At 36.5% G+C, this 23,975-nt stretch overlaps 1 protein-coding gene across 1 annotated transcript in view; it reads right to left on the bottom strand.

The window, feature by feature from the left end:
* LOC128860924 (uncharacterized) overlaps window positions 1-23,975 on the bottom strand; it is a 266,000-nt gene that overhangs the window by 13,732 nt on the left and 228,293 nt on the right. Inside the window, exon 15 of the mRNA XM_054098764.1 lies at window positions 10,035-10,256. Within this exon, the coding sequence (XP_053954739.1) occupies window positions 10,035-10,256 (222 nt within the window). The remainder of the gene's footprint in view (window positions 1-10,034; window positions 10,257-23,975) is intronic.

Raw genomic sequence — 23,975 nt, 5'->3', positions numbered from 1 at the left:
GCTCTGCAGTACTCGTAAAATGGAATTATTACTAAGTTTAGTAGCCGACGATGCATGTGAGTCAAAAACTGACAATTTTTGATTAAATTAAAGAAAAAAAAAACCACGTAAAGCTTTAAAAAAGGACATATTTTGTAAGAAGTTTATTATTAAAACGAAAAATACCGAAAAATAAATCTTTTTTTGAAACAATAAAACCATTTCACGAGGATATCTGTTTTTCTCTTTTTCGAATGAATTGGTCCACTTTTGAGGTAAGTTTTTGATATCCAGTTGAACCAGTTTTTAATAAAATCATTTTATGAAGTGTTTAAAAGCCGCCCTAACTTCGTTTTGGTTAACTGGAAGAACCGGTCTCTGTGTTGGAAACCATTAGAAAAATATTTATATATTACTTTAAGGAAGTGTTTGTTCTTAACGGCTCCCCACAAAAAATAGTCCAACGGGTTTAAATCACAGCTCCGAGGCGGCCAATTGATATCGGAATTTCGGCTTATTATTCGGTTTTCAAAAACGGTAGCCAAAAGATCGAGTGTAACTTTGGCAGTGTGACAAGTTGCACCGTCCTGTTGAAACCAAATGTGGTCCATGTCATCCTCTTCAATTTTTGGAAACAACTTGTTGAGCATGTCATTTACTGTAATCGCGGCTCCTCGCTCATTTTCGAAAAAAAAAAAATGACCCAATGATGCCGCCAGACCAAAAACCGCATCAAACAGTGACTCGTTGTGGACGCATTTACTTCTCTACAGTAACGTCTGGGTTTTCTGAGCCCCAAATCCGACAATTTTGCTTATTGACGTAGCCATCGATGTGAAAATGAGCTTCATCAGATAGGATGATTTTTCGGTAAAAATGCTTATCTTCGGTCAAACGATTTTCTGCCCATTGAGCGAACCGAAAACCCATTGGATGGGCATTAGGCTTCAGTTCTTGCACCAATTGAACTTTGTAAGCCTTCATACCGAGGTCTTTATGCAAAATTCTCCTCAAAGAAGTGCGTGAAATGTTCAATTCTTGAGAACGATGACGAGTTGAGGTTGTTTGATGTTCACGCACATTTTCGGCTACAGCAGCAATGGTTTCGGGTGTACGCATTGTAGGAGCACGTTAACATGTTGTTTTATCCATTAACGATCCACTTTCACGAGCACGATTAACAAATTGATCAACAAACTGTCCTGTTGGGAAATCTTTTTTTTGGAGTTTTTCTTCAAATTTCTCATAGTTTGACTAGAAGACTCGCCACTTTGGAAATAGGTTTTCAATATTTCCCAATTTTGTTCAAGCGTATAGCGTGCCATTTCGTAAATGTGAAACCTTTAAGTAAATTATGCACACATTTGAGATGTCATTTGTGTTACCATTCTCAAAAACTTGGAGGTTCAAAAAGCAAACGCTATATGGCCCTCCATGTACTTACGCCTAGTGAAGATGCTATGAGCTACTATGACCAGAAAGAGAAATATTCCGTTCAAATGCAGGTAAATACTCCGAATTTATTACTCTCAAAGTTTCTAAATGAATACCTCATAGGCCATATGTGATAGCCGATTCCGTTTTTTGGATGTGTTTTTTGGCTCTCCAGGAAGCTGCCACGATACTAATGTCTGGAGAAGTAGCCCAATATTTAATGGCATAACATCCGGACAATAACAGCTAGCACCAAGTGCAATAATATTGGGTGACTCTGCATACCCTCTTTAAAATCCTTGATGGTTCCTTACATAGACAACGGACATCTCACCAGGGAAGTAAAGAGCTTCAACACACGTCTGTCTTCAACACATGTATTTATAGAGCAAGCATATTCGAAAAAGTTCAAGATATTAAATCATATAGATATTTCAAGCCTTAAAAGTATATCAGTTGTGATACTAACTTGTGATATTTTACACAATTTGATTTTAACGTAAGGTAATCCTTCAGACCGTACCGCTAAAATAGCAATAGAGCAACAAGGCAACATAGAAGCCTCCAGTGAGTTGGAGACACCTCAGGATTCTCCAACATGGTCCTCCGAGGAAGATACAAATGGGATCGACAGAAGAAGTTATCTAACAACACTTTTTTTCTCGTAAACTACCTTTCTTCACAACGGACCCATTTCGTGGTCTAAGTGGCATCGTTGTCTCTATGTGCGATGCGGCTGCCAAACCAAAAAACTACCTTTTTTTTTGGAATCAACACAGTATTGAAGTTTTTTAATGTACTTTTAATTTTATTTAGTTCAATAAAACGAAAACCTGCCACGGGTGCCAAGAACATTTTTTGCTACAATATAAACTGGTGTAAAAGTAGAAAGTATTCAGTTCTGCTCCAATCCTGGATGATTTTGTGGTTAATTTTGGATTTTATAGCGGTTTTTTTATGTCGCACGTTTCCGTACGACATGGCACTGCACGACGGAATTGTAATCGTAAAAATCACTGTCGTACGAAGATGTGCGACGCGATTTTGTTTGCTATTTCTTAATTTTTTTTTTACGCATTTTCATTTACATTTATTTAAATTTTTTATTATATCTGTTTTTATTTCAATTTTTTTTTTATTTTCATTTGTCTTTTTTTTGTTTTCTTTATATTTATTTTTCTTTATTTTCTTTGTTTTTTTTTATTTTCTTTTATTTTTGTAGATTTGAGTTAGAAAAATGGCGAGGCGAAACCTTAGAGATCGTGAAATACTTGAAGCGTTGGAAGAAAGTGATGATGACTATGATTTTTCTTGCGATGACTTGATTAATGAGAACTGGCTACCAGATGATTCGGATACTGACTCTGATAATAACAATGATACTAATAACATTGATAACATTTATAACAGCGATACTGAAGGCGACTGGGACATGGATGAGAACGAACCAACAGCATTGTCAAACGTAGTCGATTCTTCCGAAACAAACATTTGGACTGAATTTAGTTCTCGTCAGAAAACTTTTACATTCACTGGGCGATCAGGCTTGCAACAGCCTATTCCAACAGATATTTCCTGTATCGATGCACTTCTCCTATTTGTTGACAACGACGTTATTGAAGTAATTGTATCAGAAACAAATAAATATGCTGAGGAATATGTAAATAAAGGTGCTCTTACCAGATTTTCTCGAAAAAAAAAATTGGATACCAACTACAGATTTTGAAATGAAGAAGTTCCTTGGCCTTCTTTTGTGGATGGGTTTGGTGAAGGTCGGGAGTTTAAAAGACTATTGGTCCAAAGATTCGCTCTACAACTTTTCAATTCCGGGGAAAACAATGTCACGTAATCGCTTTTAACTATTGCTTAGTTTCCTGCACTTCACAGACAATAACTCAATTGTACAAGGTGATAGGCTTGGTAAAATAAAACCACTATTGGACATGCTACAAATGAGATACCAAAGAATTTACGTACCAGGTGAAAACATAGTAATTGATGAGACCCTTATTCCATGGCGAGGCAGACTATCATTCCGACAATATATACCAAATAAAGCTCATCCTTATGGTATAAAGCTTTTTAAGCTCTGCGCTACTGAAGGATTCACCTGGTCGTTGAAAATATACTCCGTAAAGTCATCAAGTGGATTGAGAGAAGTCGGTTTGGCAAAAAGTGTTTGCAAAGATCTGATTATTGATTTGAAAGGTCAAGGTCGAACTTTATATGTAGACAACTTTTTCACAAGCTATGAATTGGCTCGTTCAATGCTAGATCAAAAAACACATGTTGTCGGTATACTCCGTGCCAACAAGAAACATTTCCCAAAATAAGTTATAATTGCACCTATAAAGAAAGGCGAAGTAGTGGCCAGAGAAGATCCCAATGGTATAGTTGTTCTGAAGTGAAAAGATAAACGCGACGTCAGAATGCTATCTACGAAACATGCCCCGATAATGGTATCCACAACAGATGGAGCACGTAATCCTGAAGAGCCTTCAACTAGTCGAGGAGCGAGACGTAAAGGACGAGCAACAGAAAAGCCATTGGCTGTGGTAGAATATAATAAGGGGAAAGCAGGCCTTGATCTTTCCGACCAAATGGCTTCTTACTCAAATACCCTTCGCAAAGAGTTAAAATGGTATCGAAAGCTGGAAATTGAACTTTTACTCGGACTTTCCGTGGTTAATGCCTTTACTGTGTACAAAGCAACGTCGAATAGTAAAACCATGAGTATACGAACATTCCGTGAACGCGGACCTACTAGGCCTTACATGCCCGCAGCCTGTACCGCAATTGCAGCATATCATCACCAAAAGAGTAGATGAAAATAATAAAACCATCCGACGTGCTTGCGTTTTATGCTACGCTGAAGCAAAAAGAAAATTTAGTCGAAAGGAAGCAAGAAAGTACATAAAAAGGACAACTACGTACTGTCCGCAATGCCCCAACACTCCACAATTGTGCATTGATTGCTTTCCAAAATATACGCATTTAAAAAATTAATGTAAATTGAAATTATCATATCTTAATTTTAATATTTTTCTATCTTTTTTTATACTTTTTTCGAATGAATTACAATAAATTTTCAAAATTTAAAAGAACCTCCGAATTTTTATCATAAAAACTGCACAAATGAAGATATGTATCTGTATGAAGCTTGGACCAAAATTTAGGGCAAACATTAGGCTACTAGAAAAACAACAAAAATCCCCGTAGAGTCAAACAGAAACGCACGACAATATCTAAAACCAGACAATGCCTGTCGCACGTTTTCGTACGACGTGGCACGCCAGGAAGTTTTTGGTGTCGCACGAAAACGTGTAGCCATGGCACTCAATGTGTTAAAAAAATACTTTCCACAGCTTCATTCGATATAATAAGAAAATTGATTTTAAGTCCAGAAGCCTTTTTATTCTCTCTTTCTCCAAGCGAATTTTTCTCTTTTACAGCCAAGACTTCATCGTGGAATTCAAATATAGTTTAACTATCGTGTTTGCAATATATTTTTTCATAAAAAGCTAAAAAAATTACTATTATACTTACTTTTCATCAGACATCGTTAAATTGCAGTCTTAAAATTTTTCCTGCAAATATTGCCGACTTTTTATGCAGAAATTATATTTAAGAACACGTTGCATTTGCAATGCTGCCATATTTGCGTTTTTGAACGGTATGCTCATACTGCAAATGTATGTAGCGCATTATAATGCGTTTCTGAATATACCCTTATTTATGTTGATTGATAACCTGCTTGTGCAACACCAATCAAACAAATTAGTAACCGCATTTCGAAGCGCACGAATGTCATATAAATTCAAAAAAAACATTTCATTATTTTTAAATCAGCTAAAGAAAGTAACCAAAGGCCTTAAAAGGGCTGTTAACATTTACGAAAATCACGAAGCAACAATGACCAGGGAATACTTCCTTGAGGAACCCAAGAGTTAGCAATGTATGAAAACCAACTTATATTATCAACGACAACATAAGTGACTCGGCTTTAAAGGCAGGACAATCCAAGATGCAAATATTTTGCGAAAACCAAATTTACCGAACTTATTCAGTAATGAGGTTGACACTTTTGTTCTATTTTTGGATTAGGTGATTTAAAATGTCTAATGCGTCTTCAAAGTTGATATCGCAGCAATGATACTGCTAAAAGACTCTTTGCTTTTCTTTTCTTTGTGCGAAGAGAAGAATCGGAAAATGCTACATGTGGTCTACCTACAGTGGATCTAATAGAGGATGAAGTTGATGGCCCAACATCAAGACGGTATTTTCCAAAGTCTTCACTCTTGGAAAACCAACTATAATTACGGGCTAGAACACGGGCCTTAACTCGGCAAGACCCCTCCCACTTTGAAGAAAATTGGTAACACAGTTTTTTTATACGCTCTCCTAGCTTTTTAGTATCCACGTCTCTTCCGATCAGCGCAAAAATTTTCTCTAACACCGCATCACGACGCGTTTCTTTTGAGCTCGTTAGCCAAATTTCAAAAAGTTCTTTCCGAGGAATCGCCATGAAAACTTCTTTTAAAGCTGTGGTAGCAAATTGTAGCAAAATTTTATTCCAGTATCTGAAACACAGAATCCTAAAGGTCGTTTCGCTGTTAAAGAATGGACGGAACTCGATGGACCCATATAAGTTTTTCTCAGTAAAATATCAAAAATAATATTAAGCTATGGCTGTTTTAGTGATATTTTACTGAGCGGATTTGTATCGATAGTAAAAACTTTATAATCCTCTTACTTACCCCTGAAGTACAAAATTGTTTAAATTTAATCAGCACATACTCAATTTTATGAAATTGATACTTATTCGTATTATATCTTTTGACAAACTTCACAGCGATGTTCGGATAATAAATAAAAATTATTCAATTGACGCACCGGCTTGTGTTTGTAAACGGTTATCTTTCTTAAAACTATTGTTTTGATAAATTTTGAGTACACTGTCGTAAAATTTGGTCATTTTTACACAACATACCGAAAGAAAATCATTTTCGCAGCACTTTTTTTCCTTTTAATTTTGGCATCCTAAAACGATAAAAAGTCACAGTGTGCAATGGTATGTCCGGTGACTAAAAAACTTGCCCGTCGGTTAACCTGGAAATATTTTCCCATTACTTCAGAGTCACGTTCCATCTTCCTCATTAGAAAGGTCTATCTATGCCTATGTGCCTGCGTTCAGGTCTCCCATTTTCATCCGGAGAATGTTTCCCGCGAAACTACTGATGACCTCCCACGTTTCATCGTGCTTAGCATTTGTTGATTACATTTTCAGTGGCTATGTGACCGACTGCATTCTCCAACGTTCGACGCTCTTCTTCCCTGCGCATGACTTGAAAAAGTGGTGTTCGCTTTTCCAAATTTTGAATAGGTATTTCTGGAAACACCCGTACCTCGAAAGCACTTGGGTTGTATACAAATTGACTTCAACGAAGTTCCTGCTGTACCATGTAGCGACGTCTTTTATTAGCCCAGCCGTCGTTTTGTAGCGTGTTTCGTAAATCCAGCGGTCTTGGTCTTAGCGTTTCATCCTTTATTTCGCGCGCTGCAGGTTTGCTAACTCTTTCTTCAATTCCCACTTTCCCACTTTAAAGCCCATAACTTTTTTCTTTCAGAAGCTAGTAAGTTGAACCGCTGGCTCTGCTATTCGGCGGTAGGCGGACACAACCCTCAGGGCTCTCGTTCATTGTACCTGTGATAAGAGTAATTGAATCGGTAATTTACCTATAGCGCATTTGCCTACAGTTCAGCTTCGTATAAGGAACGGAAAGCCTGGTAACCATCATTATTTCCCCTTTCCACCTACATATGTTTGCCATCAGTCTACTGAGTAGGGATGCCATCTTAAGGTGGCCAATATGCCCTTCCATCTTACGCTATTGCAAACGTCCCTTACATCTAAGGTGGCAAGGAAGACATTGCTTCTGAATTATATACTGTCCTGTTGCGCTGCTCCTACGCTATTTATGACAGTTTCGATTGCCCCTATTGTAGATTTTCCGCGTCTAAACCCGTACTGTCTTGCTGACAGTCCTGCGGCGTTATCTATGTCTGCGGCCAGTTGAGGCTTGATCAATCTTTCAAGAGGCTTGCCTGCTGTGTTTAGCATGCATAAAGGCCGATATGCTGATGGAAGGTTCGGGTTGCCTTTCTCCCTTGCTTATTAGCACGAGCACCTGCTTTTTCCCGATTTATGGAAAAATTCCTTCTCTTAGACAGGCGTTGCACATGTCTAGTAAGACTTGTGGACACATTTTTGCGCTCTCCTTGAGGGTCTTGAGGACTTCTATGGGTACTCCACCCGGTCTTGATGTTTTTTTGTTTTGGAGCTTGCTCGTAGCTGACTGGAGTTCCTCACTGGTTAATATTGGGGGCTGGTGAATGTCACGTTTATATGGCACTCACTGCCTTCTCTGATTTCGTCAGTTCGAAAGACTTCTTTTAAGTTGTAGTCCATCGCGCTCGAGCTTAATTCCGCTATAGGTATCCTGGCTCCCAGTTTCTTCATCACAATCTTCGTCGAGGTTGACACTATGCGAGACTCTACCAAAGGCTTTTGGGGTATCAGTTACTATCTACAAAATTAATCATTCAATTTGGTTTTGAAGGATGTTTTTACTAAATACAAAAAATATATGGTTTTGAGTGGTGTAAATCTTTACTTGGACTTTTACAATTTTTTCTGTTAAGTGGAAAATATGACATGCGGCAATTGGCTGCCGCAAGTGTTGATACATATTTGTGCCCGTTTTTCATTTTTCATAACTTTTCATAAGATTTCCGGTGATAAGTGTTCGCATTCCTGTCGTTTGTCTGGGGCTGGTTAGCATAAACCTGCAACTTCCAGTAGCTCCAAAGAAAAAGGTCTTGGATGGTTAAATCGAGTGATCTTACTGGCTATATCAAATCGCCAGAATGGGAAATTACGCGACCTGTTTCTGTTTTAAAACTAAGGATTTTGCTTGTGGACATAACCGCTTAAGTGGAAATGCGCCTGGTCGCTCACGAAGATTTTCGACACAAAATCGTTCTCTTCGTTGTTGAGATTGAGGATGGCTTAACAGTGCATACTTCACACGCGACCGACGGTGAGCAGCCAATAAGTGATGCACTTTGTATGGAAATATATATAATTTTTCCTCTATACTTCCCTGTAGGATCCATCTGGTGATGTGCAATTGTTTTGCCCGTCGTCTGCTTGATGTTTCTTCGTTCTCAGCGATATCAGCAGTTACAGCCGCGATATTCTCGGCCGAAGGACGGAGTTGTGGCGGCCACGACCTGCAAGGTCTCGTGTGGTTCCGGAATGCTTAAGACGACCAGTTATGCGCCGGAGTGCTTACCAAGTTGGTGTGATATAATTAGGGAACCGACGTTGATATTCGTACTGCGCCAAAACTACTGACCGATTATTGCTCACAGAAATCGACACAATTATTCCACACTCTTCGGAAATATAGCGCTCCATTGCTTGTCTGTCCATATACTGCAGCGGTCTTATTCGAAAATGTCCAATATGATTGACGTACGACACCATTCGCAAAAATTATGGCATGATTAACTTTGATGTATAACATTGATAACCATCAACAAACAACCAGCTACAACAATTTGAATAAATCTCAATTTCCACACCCAACTAAATTGAATTCCCTGCTACGAAATCATGTTGCAATGGAGGAATGAACCATTTTTTACAATAATTACTGGAGCAATATTTGTGAGCGTAAAATAAGACGATAATTTGCAACACCGTTTTTGTCACCAGACTTATAAATACTTGCTTAATTGCGATTCTCAGTAATACATTGCCTGTATGCCACTGAAAAAAAAATATTAGTTTTCTACGATTGCCTTCATTAGACTGCCGTCCCTACACTTTGATTTGAAACAATAGGAAAAAGTCAATGGTTGCCAATTTCGAACTGTTGGATGGGTAGTAAATTTTCATGAATGCCATAGCTTGTAAAGATTCCTACGCAGCCCGCACGATGGGTATGGAACTTTGACTTCCAGGTACAGCACTCCGCTTGCCAACTTGACAACGTCTCATTGTACGACTGCCTGACATGAGTTGCCCAGTAATTAAATTAACGTAGTATTGGCCATTTTTTGTCATTAATTAATAAAATTCTCTTACTATCACAGAAAATTATAGTCTTAATCTTAGACACCGACTTTTCCACCTTGACTTTATTTGGTGGCCTTTATCCTCTTTTCATCCACCCAACTGGCATTTGCCTAGACTCTGGTTCATAACTGCTGATGAATCCAAAGCATCTTTATCTAGCGCATATTTTAACTTGTTCTCCTGTATTTTTCAAATTGTATATCTCGTTATTAAGCATGCGTTGATTGTTATTATTAAGAAGTATTTTCTTATCTAAAATCTATCTAAACTACATCTATAGAGGTTACCCGTCAGGGGTTTCAAAACCAAAAATATATTTATTATACACTCGCAAGTACTTGCCCAAATGAAAATTTACTAAAATGTGTGCGAGTATATAAAGTACTGTCCGGTTTTTTATTAACATTTAAATTTTATACGTATGAACAAATTTTTAGCAAATTCACACATCTGCTCCTTGTTTTGCCACTTTTCTTACCTGTTTGCTTCTCTGCCGCCTTCAACGTGTAACCTTCGACTTGCACCGCCTCGCTGCGTCCACGTAAATTCACAGCATAAACGAAAATACGGAACAGTCGACCAGAATCTAGGCCAGTTACGCTCAATACTGGATATTTGGAAGAGATATTGGCTTGCAACTGCCCACTATGCTGATCGAATATTTCCATTAGGAACCATTGCCGTAGACCGCCATCGAAACCTGTAAAGAAATAGTGGGAAAATAAATTGCTTAGTAGGTAATTAAACTGAAGTAATTTTTTTTAAATATGATACCAATGTAAAATCAGAAGAGACAAAGTTTCTATATTAAACCATTAATGACAAAGTATGATATATCATACGCAAAAAGAGCTTTTTTCAAAAATTCACCAAAAACCCAATATTATATAAAAACTTTTTATATTTACAGGGCGAGTGAGATAAAAGAGTAATTTGAAAAGAAACGCTTTTTTGGTGTCATTTAAAGCTCTTTTATTTACATTTTTCGCGCCAATTCGTGTAGTGTTTTTCGGAAAAGTGAATAATGCCACGCAGGTGAGTTTTATATCTTAAAAAAACCAAGCAACAGTATTATATACATAAATACGTGCATTAACTCAAAGTTGAAACCATGAAGCATCGAATACATATAAAATGCAGTGAAAAATTCGCCCCGAAATGTGTTTTAGCTTTTTGTAAATCATTGTGTATGTTTTATCATACGTAAACGCTACCCCAGTTTGGCTTTACGGGCATTCATATATAACACCTTTTTATAGACAAGCAACAACTGAGGAGATAATTGGATGGCTCGAAGATTTGAATGAGGACGATAATGCAGTTATTATAGACGACATCAGAAATGCCAATTCAATCGATGTGAATTTATTTCCAGCTGAAGAACAAGAGTTATCCGATTGCGATGATGCAGATGAGAACGATGAAGGTATACTGGGCGACTTGGGCCGTGGGGTTCTAAAAAGGTCATGCGCGATAAAAATTGCCAATTCAGAAGTGGACAATGTGCAGTTGTTTTAATGATGTGATCAATCCAAATACCTCGCGGTCAGTGACTTCCCCTCAAAGGAAAAAGAAAAAACCCACAATTCGTCGAAAGTGGTCCAAAATAGAACTAAAAACAAGAGAAGGCGCAAACACAAAATACGCGTTCACACTCCGGATATTATAGCAGATATTTTGAATAACGATATAAATCCATAACAATTTTTTAAACTAATTTTTGATGACGATTTTATGAAATATATACAAGTACAGACTATAAAATACGCTGTAAACAAAGGATATGAAGCGGTGACCCTAAATCTTGAGGAATTCTACACATATGGGGTGGGCACAACAAAGTGACTATTCTCAACCATAATTTCACTTGATTACCTGATAAATTTATTAGTTGCATTTTTAGGTACCAGCTATTCGGATGTACTGGGAGACAGAAAGTGATGTGTACAACCATTTCGTGGCAGGTTCAATGGCGCGGAATAAATTCAAAAAAATACATCGGTACCTTCATTTCAATAATAATACACAAATTGTTGTGAATAATAAAGCATTCAAAGCGCAGCCTATTCTGGATCATTTAAATACAAAATTTAAGAAGCTTGGAAAACCGTTTGGAACTTCATTTTCTGTAGACGAATCGATGGAGCCTTATTTTGGTAAGCATTCTTTCAAAACCAGTAGAACTTCGTCCAGTTTAAGCACGAAAGAGGAAACGAGAAAACGAAACTAGATACGATGGAGTCAAGCACTACGTAAACAACTCCAGAATTCAACGCCGATGCAAATTTTGTGGCAAGTGTACGAAACTTATATGCATGAAAGGTAGTTTCGGATTGCACCCAGATAACTGTTTTTACAAATATCATGTAACTGACTTATCAAATAACTAAGAAATTAAAAAATGTATAGATGTATTGTATAATATGTCACTTTATAAATAAAATGTTGATTTGAACTCAAAACCTATGTATATATTGACGTTTTATTTTCATAGAAGTAGCTCTCCGAATACGCTTATGTATGATATATCATACGCTTTGCCACGCCCACATCTTTTGAGATATTTTTTTGAAAAATGGAAATGAACCGTTTAACATCAACACAAATACTTGGTGAAAATTTCAGTCACCTACCTTAACCCGTTTTATGTGTGAGCATTAATGGGTTAATATTTTTAAGTGATTTTCTTTACATTTGTTGAAACATAATTTTTGTTCTTCGCTATAGTCTGCTTTCAGAGCAATGCATTTTAGCGGCCTTCTGATATTTTTGCAATATTAAAAAAATTTGTTTTCAATATAACCTTTTGTTTTGGCGATGTTCTATGGATATGGCGTGGTTTTTCTCTAGAGTAGTCTCTTTATGTTTGGAATTAAATAGAGGTCACTGAAAGCCAGATATGGAGAATGCGTAGGATGACAAATCAATTCCTTTCCGTATACCCTCGCTTACCTTTATTACATTACATAGTTACTTCAGCATCACTCACCAACAAATTCTGCTGTACAATGACAACAACAACATATATTTCGTTCAATTTGTCCGTCTCTTACATCGATGATGTGGCACTTATTGTCAGAGGAAAGTTTTTAGACACTCTGATGGAACTAATGCAGGGTTATCCGAATCTATTTGTGAAATGGACCGCAAATTGCGGTCTCTCGATGATCCCTCTGAAGAAAGAGCTTGACTTATTTACGAGGAAATAGAAAATACCTTTCTAGTCTTTCTCAACTGAATAGCATGCGCCCCGTTGAGGCGCTCTGACAGGGTTAAATACCTAGAACTTGTCCTTGGCAGTGGGTTACATTGGAATCACAATTTTGAGGAGAGAATGAGGAAGCAACAATCACCTTGAATGGTTGTAGGGGCGCTATCGGCAAAAGACGGTGAGTTACTTTTTGGCTCTTTTTAACTCAATTATAGAACGAATTTTGCTATACAGAGTCCTTGTCTGGAGGAATTCGCGGGAAGGGATGGCATAAGTTAAGGAACTGGAGAGGGTTCAAAGGCCTGATCTCATTGAAATCAGTGAGACGCTTCGGACCAACACAGTGTGGCACCCGTGGGCATTGTTGGAGAAACTGCTGCTGCCCTCACCGCAATCAGATTGAGGTGTTCGGAGCATAAGCTAAACATAAGCTACGGACACTCTAGTATTCTTAACAACTTTGAGTTCATTCTCATGGTGCTGGATCATTGGCTCCTCATCAAACTTGCATTTAGACTTCCGAACCAACGGAGTGTTTTCCAAGCGAAAGTAGCCGCAAGTAAGGAAGCGGTGAATTGGTTGCACGCTTTTGTAATCACAGTAAAGGAGATAAATATCTACTCCGACAGCCAAGCGACAACTAAGGCCCTAGGCTCGTTGTTTGTGCGTTCGAAATTAGTCAGGGAATGCCTGATTTCCCTCTCGATTGCATCGGAATACTTCGACATTTGGCTCATTTGTGGTCGGTCACAGCGGCATAGAGGGAAACTGGTGGGCCAATGAGCTGGCTATACAGGGGACCCTTGAGACGGCTTCATCAAAATATGAGAGGATTGGAGTTCCTTTAAGAACCTATGGTCAGCTACTGGAAAGATGAACCTCGCGTCAACTCAGCGAGCGCTGGGCTAGTACGTAAGCGTGCAAAGTCGCGAGATCTTTCCGGCCACGGGTAGATCGGGAGCGTTTGAGAGAACTTCTAAGGCTAACAAAGCCACAGTTTTCGAATTTTGGTAGGTATCCTCACCGGACAATGCCCGTTAGGTGTACATGCGGTGAGGCTTGGGATTGTTTCAAGTATTGTATTTCTGCCTTTGCCTTCTTTCTGCCTTATTCTCAGCTACCCTGCTATCGTCGGGTTAAGGTTTTAACATTTGGGCTCTCATTTTTCCGCTACACCTGTGGATATTGCGGGGTTAGATATCACACATCTGGTGAAATTCATCAGTAGCTTAAAGCGGGTAAAACAAACGTAAATCGCCACTGTTGTCGTCATCCTCTAACCCAAGCCCCTTCTTCTTTTTTTCCACCTGTCTGGTTCCTTCCCCTCTGCTTTTCTGCTCTCCTCCCCCTGTATGGTATCTCAATGGACAAACTTTAAATTTTTGTCCTAGTGGGTCCCTCGCAAGGGCAGCCATTTAAACGCAAGCGCATTTTCGTGGTCATCGTCTGCGAAAGGATATCATTTTCGTAAACTACATACATATGGACTGAGAAAAGAACTTGTATATTTAAGTGGCCTAAATAACTTATACATTTTCTTAGATACGGGATGATATCTCAGAATGGGGTGAGTATTTTGTATCTTTATAAGATGTGATAATTGATAATTGTGATTCAAAGATTCGAAAGTTATATTTATGAATTCAAGTTCGATTTCCACTTTGCGCAGGTATATTTTTTCGTATTGCATTTGTATGAGTTCTATTTGCGACTTTTCTTCTGCAGCGTTTGTTTCTCTCACCTAATTATATTTCAATTAAGAAGTGAAATTAATTGTATGAAATAAAGTATTTCTCTTAAGAGTTTGCCGCGACCTTATACAAGGGATTACATACGAGTACTGATCAACCATCAGTTACTGTTTGCTAACTTGAAATTTAACATTTTTCTTAACTTTAGCATAACTCTATTATAGTGAGATAAAAACTCGTAGCTGAGATTTTCTGTTAAAATTGCTACCACTTTGCATTTGTGATTACCCATATTTTTTAAGTTCTCTAGTGTAGATTTATCATAGGAAATAAATGTGGCACAAGAAACTTTAAATTCCAGTAACACTTCTCGTAAAAGCCGAATACCCGACAGAAGGGACAGGCAGACCAGAGTCATATCAGATTGTAGTGGTCACCATATTTATACTGCCGTCCCATAGACGGACAATGGCGCTAGATCAGGAGTTTTCTTGGAACAATTCTCTTTAAATTGCTCATTTAGACCAATAGCAGGTGGTCTCTGACTACTAACTGTAAGGCCTCCGAAGTGATCCAGCCAAAACTGAATTTGAAAATGACAAAATGTCTGCTTGGATTCAACCGATCAACTACCATCGTCTTCACAGGTGTCATAATAAGTCACTGCATGATTGGCATCCTAGCTAGTAGAATGGGTGTACCTCACAATGACTTCTGCAGGAGTTGTGGAGGTGGAAAAGAAATTGACTCGGTACCACACCTCCTCTGTGAACGTTCAGCACTTTAAAGAAGCCGTGACAAATATCTTGGCGATTATTTCGTATTTGCAAAACGTCTCATTGAAGGAACAACTTACATTTTTAAAAAGATTTAGGTGGTTTAAGCATCTTAGTTAGGGGAAGGAAATCAAATATAGGTATCACAATTGGCCGACTGTCTTGTCGGGCACCGGTGATCACGAATTTTCAAAAAATCGAAGATTTGTGTTTTCAGTATTTCAAAAGCATAGGATTTTGAGAATATACTGTCAAATTTTTGAAAGGATATTCCCTGTATTTTCGATTCTACAGCCGTTTTAGCATGTAGAGTCAGATTTAAACTCAATTATCTCAAATCATTTTTTTCGGTCTGGTGTTGTCAAAAAAAAAGCAAACTATTCCATCAAATCGTGGTTGTTTCCAACATTAATGGCTATCACCCGTACAGGAATCATATTATTATTTCAATTATTTCGTATTTTTTGATTAAAAAACAGAAAAACACCCCGGTTTTTAGAGTGTTAAATTTAAACTGTGCTATTTTGTAAATTTTTTTTTATTCTAGTGCGAGACATAGCTACAGGCATGCTGATTAGTAGTTTTTTTTTATTTTTTGGGTTTCAGATAAGGAAAAGAGCCAAAATGGACAACACCGTCTAGGCCCAATTTTTCGGGAGCGTCAACTTCAGCGCCATTTTTAAAATTATTAATATTAAACAATTTTTTTTTAATTTTTGTATGTAAAAGAAGTTAAATAAAAAACCTGAAGAAATGCAATATCGGTTTTGATTTTTCTATTGTTAAAACAATTCCTGAAAATACCCTAAATTTTGGAGTTTTAGACCACCGGCACCCCTTAAAGAAACAACCTAATTTAAGATCTCTTCACACAACACTGGAGACCCCAGTACCACTTCTCGTTCAGATAAGGTAATAAAAGTTATTTTATAGTTTATTTGTTTGAACAGCTTTTTTTAAGGAGTGAAATAATGAAAGCCTGCCTGTAAATGTTGAAGTCAAATTGACAGAAAAAACTAACTGTGGAACATTACCCAATACTTATTAATGCGTTGAATGGCTCGTAACTAAAAGCAGAAAATGGTAATGGTCAAATGCTAAGCATCAATTAGAAAATTTCTTTAATAGACGAGATGATGGAAAATTGATGCAAAGTGCGGATGAGAAAGTTTGAATTAATTAGATAATATTTTCAAAATTGCGATCACATTTCATGACCGTGGTTGCGAATGAGGGCATGCATTTTCTTCACATAAACGTGCCTTTTGTTGTTGGAATTTTTCTTTTTTTGAGTTCTCTGTTTATTTATTTATTTAGTGATTCAGTCCTAACACAGCAAAGATAAACCTTATAATATTTAGTGGTTTTTCTATTTACGATACATAAAAACAGTATAGCTACTGAAACAGTCTCTCAAGTGACATAAATGATTTCTAATTATAGCTTGCTTCAAATTTTTCCACTTAAGGGAGAACGCCACAGTGAAAATTCAAAAAAATCGATTTTTTTTTTGCATAAATTGTTAGTATAACTACTCAAGAAAATGTGGTAAATATTTTAAAGCGAATTTCGCTTTATTCCCGATTCTATGTGCCATTAAGTGAGCGCCCGTCGGTTCGGCCCCGTAGCGCTTACGATACGATGCTTTATTTCAAATGCGTTTTTCTCGAAACGACTTTTTTTTAATACGGTGGCAACGATTTCTCGAGGACTTATGAACTGATTTTAATTTTTTTTTTTTTCAAAATTTTTGTTACGTATTGGCTATCGTTGTACGTAGCCGATTTTCATAATTTTGAAAATAACTATTTTTTTGAGCCTGTTGAAAATCAAAAAACTGGTGAAAAACACACATCGAAATTCCAAATCATGATTAAAAAAAAACCGGCTACGTACAACGATAGCCACTATTGTGTAGATTAATAAAAATTTAGGTTTTTTAATTTCAGATGATTATTCATTGCTGTATCGCTGCCACCAGATGACGTCATTTTTTTTTAGCTCGTTACGTTTAATTACATAAATTTGTCAATTTTCAATATTTTTTAATAAAAATTTACATCAACATAGTTTAATACATGTATAATAAATTGCCTTGTGTTCGATCCTCGAATAATCATTCCTACTTACAAAAAAAAAAATGCCCAAAAATCGACTATGTTTTGACCCTCCCACAGTGGGGTTCCCCTTAAAAACCTTCGAATATCTCATGGTAATGTTTCGGCATAGCCAACTTTACCAGCCGAGGTATAAGTCAGCTTATTTGTTTATAATTCGTTTATTGGACTTCATATATGAAATTTGCAATCTATTTGCATTTTTGCAGTTAAAAATTTAATTGATTTTAAACCTCAATTTAACTTTCATAATTATTACAAATGTACATCTACATGTTTGCATCATTGAGAAAAAATTTTAATTAAAATATCTTGTCAATATTTGCCAAATGCTTTCATATTAAATACACTAAAGCAAAAAAATGTAAATTCACGCATGAAATATTTCGACCTCTGAAAGCCAAACACTCACAGCATTGCAAAATATTGAAATGCATTCAACAACTACATACACATGCGTATTGGTAGTGTGCGAGCGAGAAAGATTGATCGAAAAAGGCAGCTTACTAAAAGTTTAATGAATACATTAAATATTTTTTCCAATCGGATAGCTGAATCGAGTAAATTCGATTTGCAGACGATCGAAAGTTGTATGCAATGCCAAAGCAGATAAAAAAATAAACACATTTTATGTACTCATACATACATTATATGTGTATTTACGTACACACTACGAGTATATGTATATGCAGGTGTGCTATGCCAGCGCATGAGCTATGGAACAATAAAATTGCCAAGACAACCGTGTCGCAAATGCATGTAAATTTTGTATTGAATGGCAAGAAAAGATTTTATAACAATAAGGTAAGAGTATAAATGCAAAATAAACTAACACAAATACAATGATCGAACAATACGGCAATCAGCAGCAACAACACATCGTTAAAATCAAACAGCAAAACACGCACACAATGACAGAAGCAGAAAATTCGCTCAGCCAAATCAAGTCGAGTCGCATCGAGTAGTTGGAGCAAACTTTTCGATTTGTTGTCCTTGTTAGCCCCAAAAACTAGTACAGCCAATACAGCAAAAACAAAAACTACACACACCGTCTTCTCTGGCCAGTCTGACAGTTTAGCTGTCAGCTAAACTCTAGTTAGCCCTCGAAATTCGCACCGGAAAGGTGAATACTTGGCTACTGACTACCGCTTGATTGAATTTGCTAGAAACAGAAAAAACATAACAACAAGGACAGCAAACTCATTGACAAATACAACAACAGTAACTGAAATAGAGAATTGCCAGAAGAAATTGGGGAAGCGCGTCGGGAGCAGGGAGAGGGTGTGAGAGCGAAATACAAAGAAAAAAAACAACCAGGCAGCTGTAACTACAGTTCCTGCTACAGCCAGCCATGCAATCAACAAAACGAGTACATACATATGTATGTACTATATTTGTATGCATGTGAGCTGCATTGCCTTGTAGTTGTTGCTGCTCTCATTTCTGCTGCTCCAACAACGGAGTCTCATTTAAAAAACATGAGCAACTTGAGTGCACTCTTGCAATATGTATGCGCCACTCACTTACATTTGAATGCATTTTCGCAACGTGCATGTATAGGTGCACGTGTGTACGCACTTATATACAGGTAAGTGTGCGCAAGTATTTACATACCCTATGCAGTGCGAAGTCAAATTACTCAGCTATGATTTCAAATTACGAACTGACACTTGATGAGGGAAATCGTACTAGTTCCCGAGCGCCTAGAATTGTACCAGTTGCAAAATTATCACTTAGAGGTGTATGCAACACAATTGTTCTTCTACTTTTTCATAAAAAATAATGCTTCAAATAGTAAAGATGCGGATTAGACTAATGTAATTATCGAGAGAGTTGATCCTCTACGTACTGAGTGCTAAAAATCGAAGGAATCCAACTAATCCCAAAGGTTGCCAGTGTAATCAATGCAAAGACAAACTACGATAATAGATACCAAAATGTATTTTTTATTAATAACAGATTTTAAAGTTAAATTTGATTTAAATAATTTTTTTAAATTTAATTTGTAGTATGGACAACAAATTTAAAAATAACAAGCAACTTTATAAAATACACGTCTCTACATACATATATTTTTCTTCATATGTATGGCTCTGTTTTATATTATGTACTTAGGCGTGTGGCATAAATTTTCTGACAAATTTTACAATGTATATAGCGAGAAAAATTTCGCAGAAAAAAAGTTGTGTTATTTTTGCCTTTGTTCGTATGCATTGTTTACTTTTAAATTATATTCAGTTTCGTGGCAAATCTCGCTTGATAACAATGGAGTGGGGGAGCTAAGGAAAATCTCTCTGTCATCTCTCATCTCTCTCACATTTCCAGAATGTTTGATTACCGCGCAATCAATCGTTTTTCCCAAAGGTCTGAAGTGACAAAAAAAAAAAAAGAAGTGGCCGTCCTCGAGTGGTTCGAACCAGTGCAACCACAAAAGCCGTTCGATAAAGAATTCGCAGAAATCCCCTTAGAAAGCAGAAAGCCATGTTCAGGGAAATGAAAGAATCGACCAGATGCAAGTCAAAATTAATGGAAGATGATCTCCACATGAAATCCTTCCGTCACTCAACTGGTCATCTTTTCACAGATGAGACATTTTTGACTGATGAAGAAGAATTTTAATAAGCAAAACAACAAAATCTATGCTAAGACTTTTAAAGACGCAAAACATGTTGTGCCGAGGGCTTAGCGTAGCCTCCATCTAGCTTCCGTAATGGTTTGGTGGAAGTGTCTTGTAAAGGCGTTACATCTCTTCATTTATGCGGGGCAAAAGTGTACCAGGAGAATGTCTAAGAAGGCGTGGTGTAGCTGTTGAGCAGTACTCTCTTCAATGGAGAGCGTCGAATTTTCCAGCAAGAATCCGCTCCAGCCCATAAGGCACAAACCGCCCAGTTGTGGCTAAAAATCAGTATTCCTGGATTCATAGCCGCAGAAAATTGGAAATCTGGAAGTTCAGATCTGAATCCATTCGAGTACAGCTTGTGGTTAGAACTGAAGATGATGGCCTGACGAAGGCCTCACAGAAATTCGGAGAGCAATCTTTGGTTCGAGCAACGCCATGGAAATCGTAAGTGCTGCAAAAGCTGAATGGCCTAATCATTTGAAGGATTGTGTAAAGGAAAATAGTGACCACTTCGAATGAAAATTTAAATTTTGTTTGTTTTTAATATTTACCTGATTAAGTAAGACTAACTTCTTAGAAAAAAATTGTTATAATCTTCTTCTTATACATAAAAATTAATGTTTGTCTTTATGCCATCGATGAACTCAAAAACTACTGGACCGATTATTATAAAAATTGGTATATATATGTATTTTTCCACGGAGAAGGTTTATAGAATGTGCTCATTGATGCCACTCGCACCAGGTGGCGCTGCAGAGTAGAAACTTCTGCCCCGTTCAACGGATTTTTTCGAAATGAACAAATTCAATAAAATGGTGTAGAATGAATTGAATATTTATATACCGATTTTGTTTTTTAAGTTATTTTTCTTAAATTTATTTTAGTAGTTGGCGTAGCAACGCGCACCGGATACAGCTAGTTTCATATATATAAGGCAATTAACTTCTAACAGAACTTGTGGCAGGTCTAAGTATTTATATGTATAAAAATGAAACACGAAATTTTGTTCAAAGAGCTTAACATTTTTTAGCGGCTTTAACATTTTTTCACCATCGTAGATGGTTTGTGTTTAGACTCATTTTAGATGGTTGTTGCCATCCGTTTGTATTAAAATAGGCATTTTTTTAGAAAATAGACGTAAGTATTTAAGCAAGGGTATCAGGCCAATTATTGTTAAGAAAAATCTGTTCCAAAAACAATTTTTGAAAGCGTTGCCACCTGAGTTTTATTGCAAAAATTGTAATTAATCGTACATTGTAATTCCATATTAAGATACAAGTAACAAATTGAAGTTCTTAAAGCAAGTGAAAAAACTATTTTTTTGCTGGTGCTGCCACCTATTTTTTTTAGTAAATTAAAAAAATTCTTTACAAGAATATATTAATTGTACAACAAAAAAGATTATTATATGTATCAAAAAGACTTAATACTTTTAATGCATTTTTAAATAGTCGTCCCTCTAATTAAAAAAAAAAAATTTATCAATAACGAAACCCTTTTTGAGGTTAGGGTATCTGCACCAAATAAGATGTGATTAAAAAAATGAACCAAGTAATAATTAAAATTTGTTTGTATGGTGTTGCCACCTAACTCTTAAGGTTCAAATGGCAAATAATAGTATAGGGGAATTACGTAAGTAGCAAAATGAAGGTACCAGCAAATAAAAATTGAGAACATTTTAATTAAAAAGATTTTTTGAATGGCAAGTGGTAACACCATTTAAATTCATTTACTTTCATTTCAAAAAGTATTGGTAATGAATAATAATAATAATAATAAAATAAAAGTATCAGCTAAACACTGATATTGAGTTTTATCCTTTTCACAATTTTTTTGTTGTTAAATGTTTCATAAGTTTCATATACGTTCAGCATTTCATGTTATACAAATGAAGCTGTGGGTACCAACTAGTTCACCATAATATTAGTTTGAAACATTCGTTTACATATTTTTATTTCCTTTTTGAATTCGGCGATTTTCGCCACAAACTGGAGCAGACTTTTTCGATCTACAATAAACTAGTTATTAATTACTCCATAAAGGGTCTTTCAAACGACACGCCTAAATGTGGCATTAACATAAAACATGTAAGACTAAGATTCTTTCAGGTTTCCTTATTTTTAATCAAAATACGGCTCATAAAAATCATATGTGAAAAATGGCATCATTTAAGTGTCCACCGGGAGCCCGTCTACAGGCTGTCATACGAGAAGTAAAATGTTGAAGGACTCGCTTACACATTATCGCATGTTATATCACATAATGCTGATGGAGAAACTAATAAATTTGTTATATCGGTTGGTTCTGATATAGAGGCCGAGCAGTTCGTGTTGTGGTATTACACCGATGTAAACGCTGACAAATGAAATTTCGCAAGATATCGCCATTTAAAAAAAAAAACAAAAAATGTATATAATTCAAATATTTAAATTAAATTAATGAAATTAACAAATTAAAATAAAAAATAAAAAAAAAAGAAATTGAAAAAAAAACTACTTCAGCTGCCAAGAGAGCTGGTAGGGAGGTATCATAGTTAAGAACTAGTAGGCTTGACTGCAGGGTTACTTCTTGCACGCGCACATGAGGTTGTATTTCAAATGTGGCATACACCCATATATACATACGAGCTTTATATGTAAAATTCAAAGGTGGGCAACGGTATTATAGTACATAAAAACACCAAAAACATTGGGGAAAGTTCAGGAGTCCGATGGAAAGTTGCAGAGCAAAGCAATTGGTAGCTGCATCCAATATTAAATTGAATAATATTTATAAAGGATTTTTTAATAAAGACATATAGTATAAATGTTAACTGACTCTTTGACGGGTCTGTCGATTTTTTGTTATCAAACTTATGAAGAAACATGAAATGTCAAACTTTCATTATGACTGATTTGAGGGTGATAATACCCTCAGGAAATGACGAGAAGCAATTTTTAAGATAGTGCTGTTTGACCCCGCCAGACTTTTCTTAGGGAGTTTTTTGAAGTCACGGACATATGCCAACGCCTCTTAATTGATTGATGACCTCAAAATCAACATAACTCAGGCAATTCGTAAAATCAGGCCGACCTTGCTTCAGGGATCTTGATAATTCGAGTTTTTGGATTCGCGCTATAGTACGATATTATGTATGTATGTACCACAAAAGTTCATATCTCTAGCAGCTAATACCTTTCCCACTATTTTAGTGTAAATTTAAAAAATATTACATTATATGTAAATAAATAACTAAATATAGCCTACACATAATGGCATATATCGCTAGCTTAGAGTGAATAGTTGCCAAGTCCAGTTCTTCAAACTTTACAGGAAAGAACAAATCTTTCAAAGTAATTTTCTTTAACCCTTCATTAGGCACGTGGTCTACAATCGTAGACCACTTCTTTTCAAAGTCGTGCAACTCCTTAAATTTGTCTCTTAAATTACCTAAGATTTTTAATAGCTGTTTATAATTAAGCTCTTTATCCAATTAGTGCATTCAGTGCGGGTTTGACGTGCAGTTGTAAATTTTATCAAAGTCTGAACAGTGCTGGTCTACATATGTAGACCACGTGACTAACGACGTTACTTTTTCTTGCGGCAATATTACTTGATATATTAAATATTTGAATTAAGTTCAGGTAAGTTTTGCTTATATTTTTTTTACAAAAGTGTGCTAATTTAATTAGTTTCAGATAATATTATGTCTGATTCCAAAAAAAAGACGATTGGAAAGCAGCAAAAATCCTGAAGTATGGGAAAGATGGCTCTCCGAACTATCAAGTAGTGAAGAAAGTGCTATGGATGAAGAAACGAGACGGAGGTTGACAAAGATACGGATATCAATGTGAATGCTGCAGAGTTACCACGAGATCGAATCGGAACTAGAAGGATCAAGCGATGATGAAATTCTTTCAGACGATTCTGGTGCATCTCATCCCCAAAATGTCTATTTAGGAAAAGACAATGTCACTAAGTGGAAGAAAGACAGACCCAATTTGCAAGTTCGTATTCGTTCGCAC

The sequence above is a fragment of the Anastrepha ludens genome, chromosome 2, assembly GCF_028408465.1.
Source record: "Anastrepha ludens isolate Willacy chromosome 2, idAnaLude1.1, whole genome shotgun sequence".
NCBI classification, from domain to species: Eukaryota; Metazoa; Arthropoda; class Insecta; order Diptera; family Tephritidae; genus Anastrepha; species Anastrepha ludens.
The sequence above is the reverse complement of the archived record's forward strand: the minus strand, read 5'-3'. Positions and strand labels throughout refer to the sequence as shown.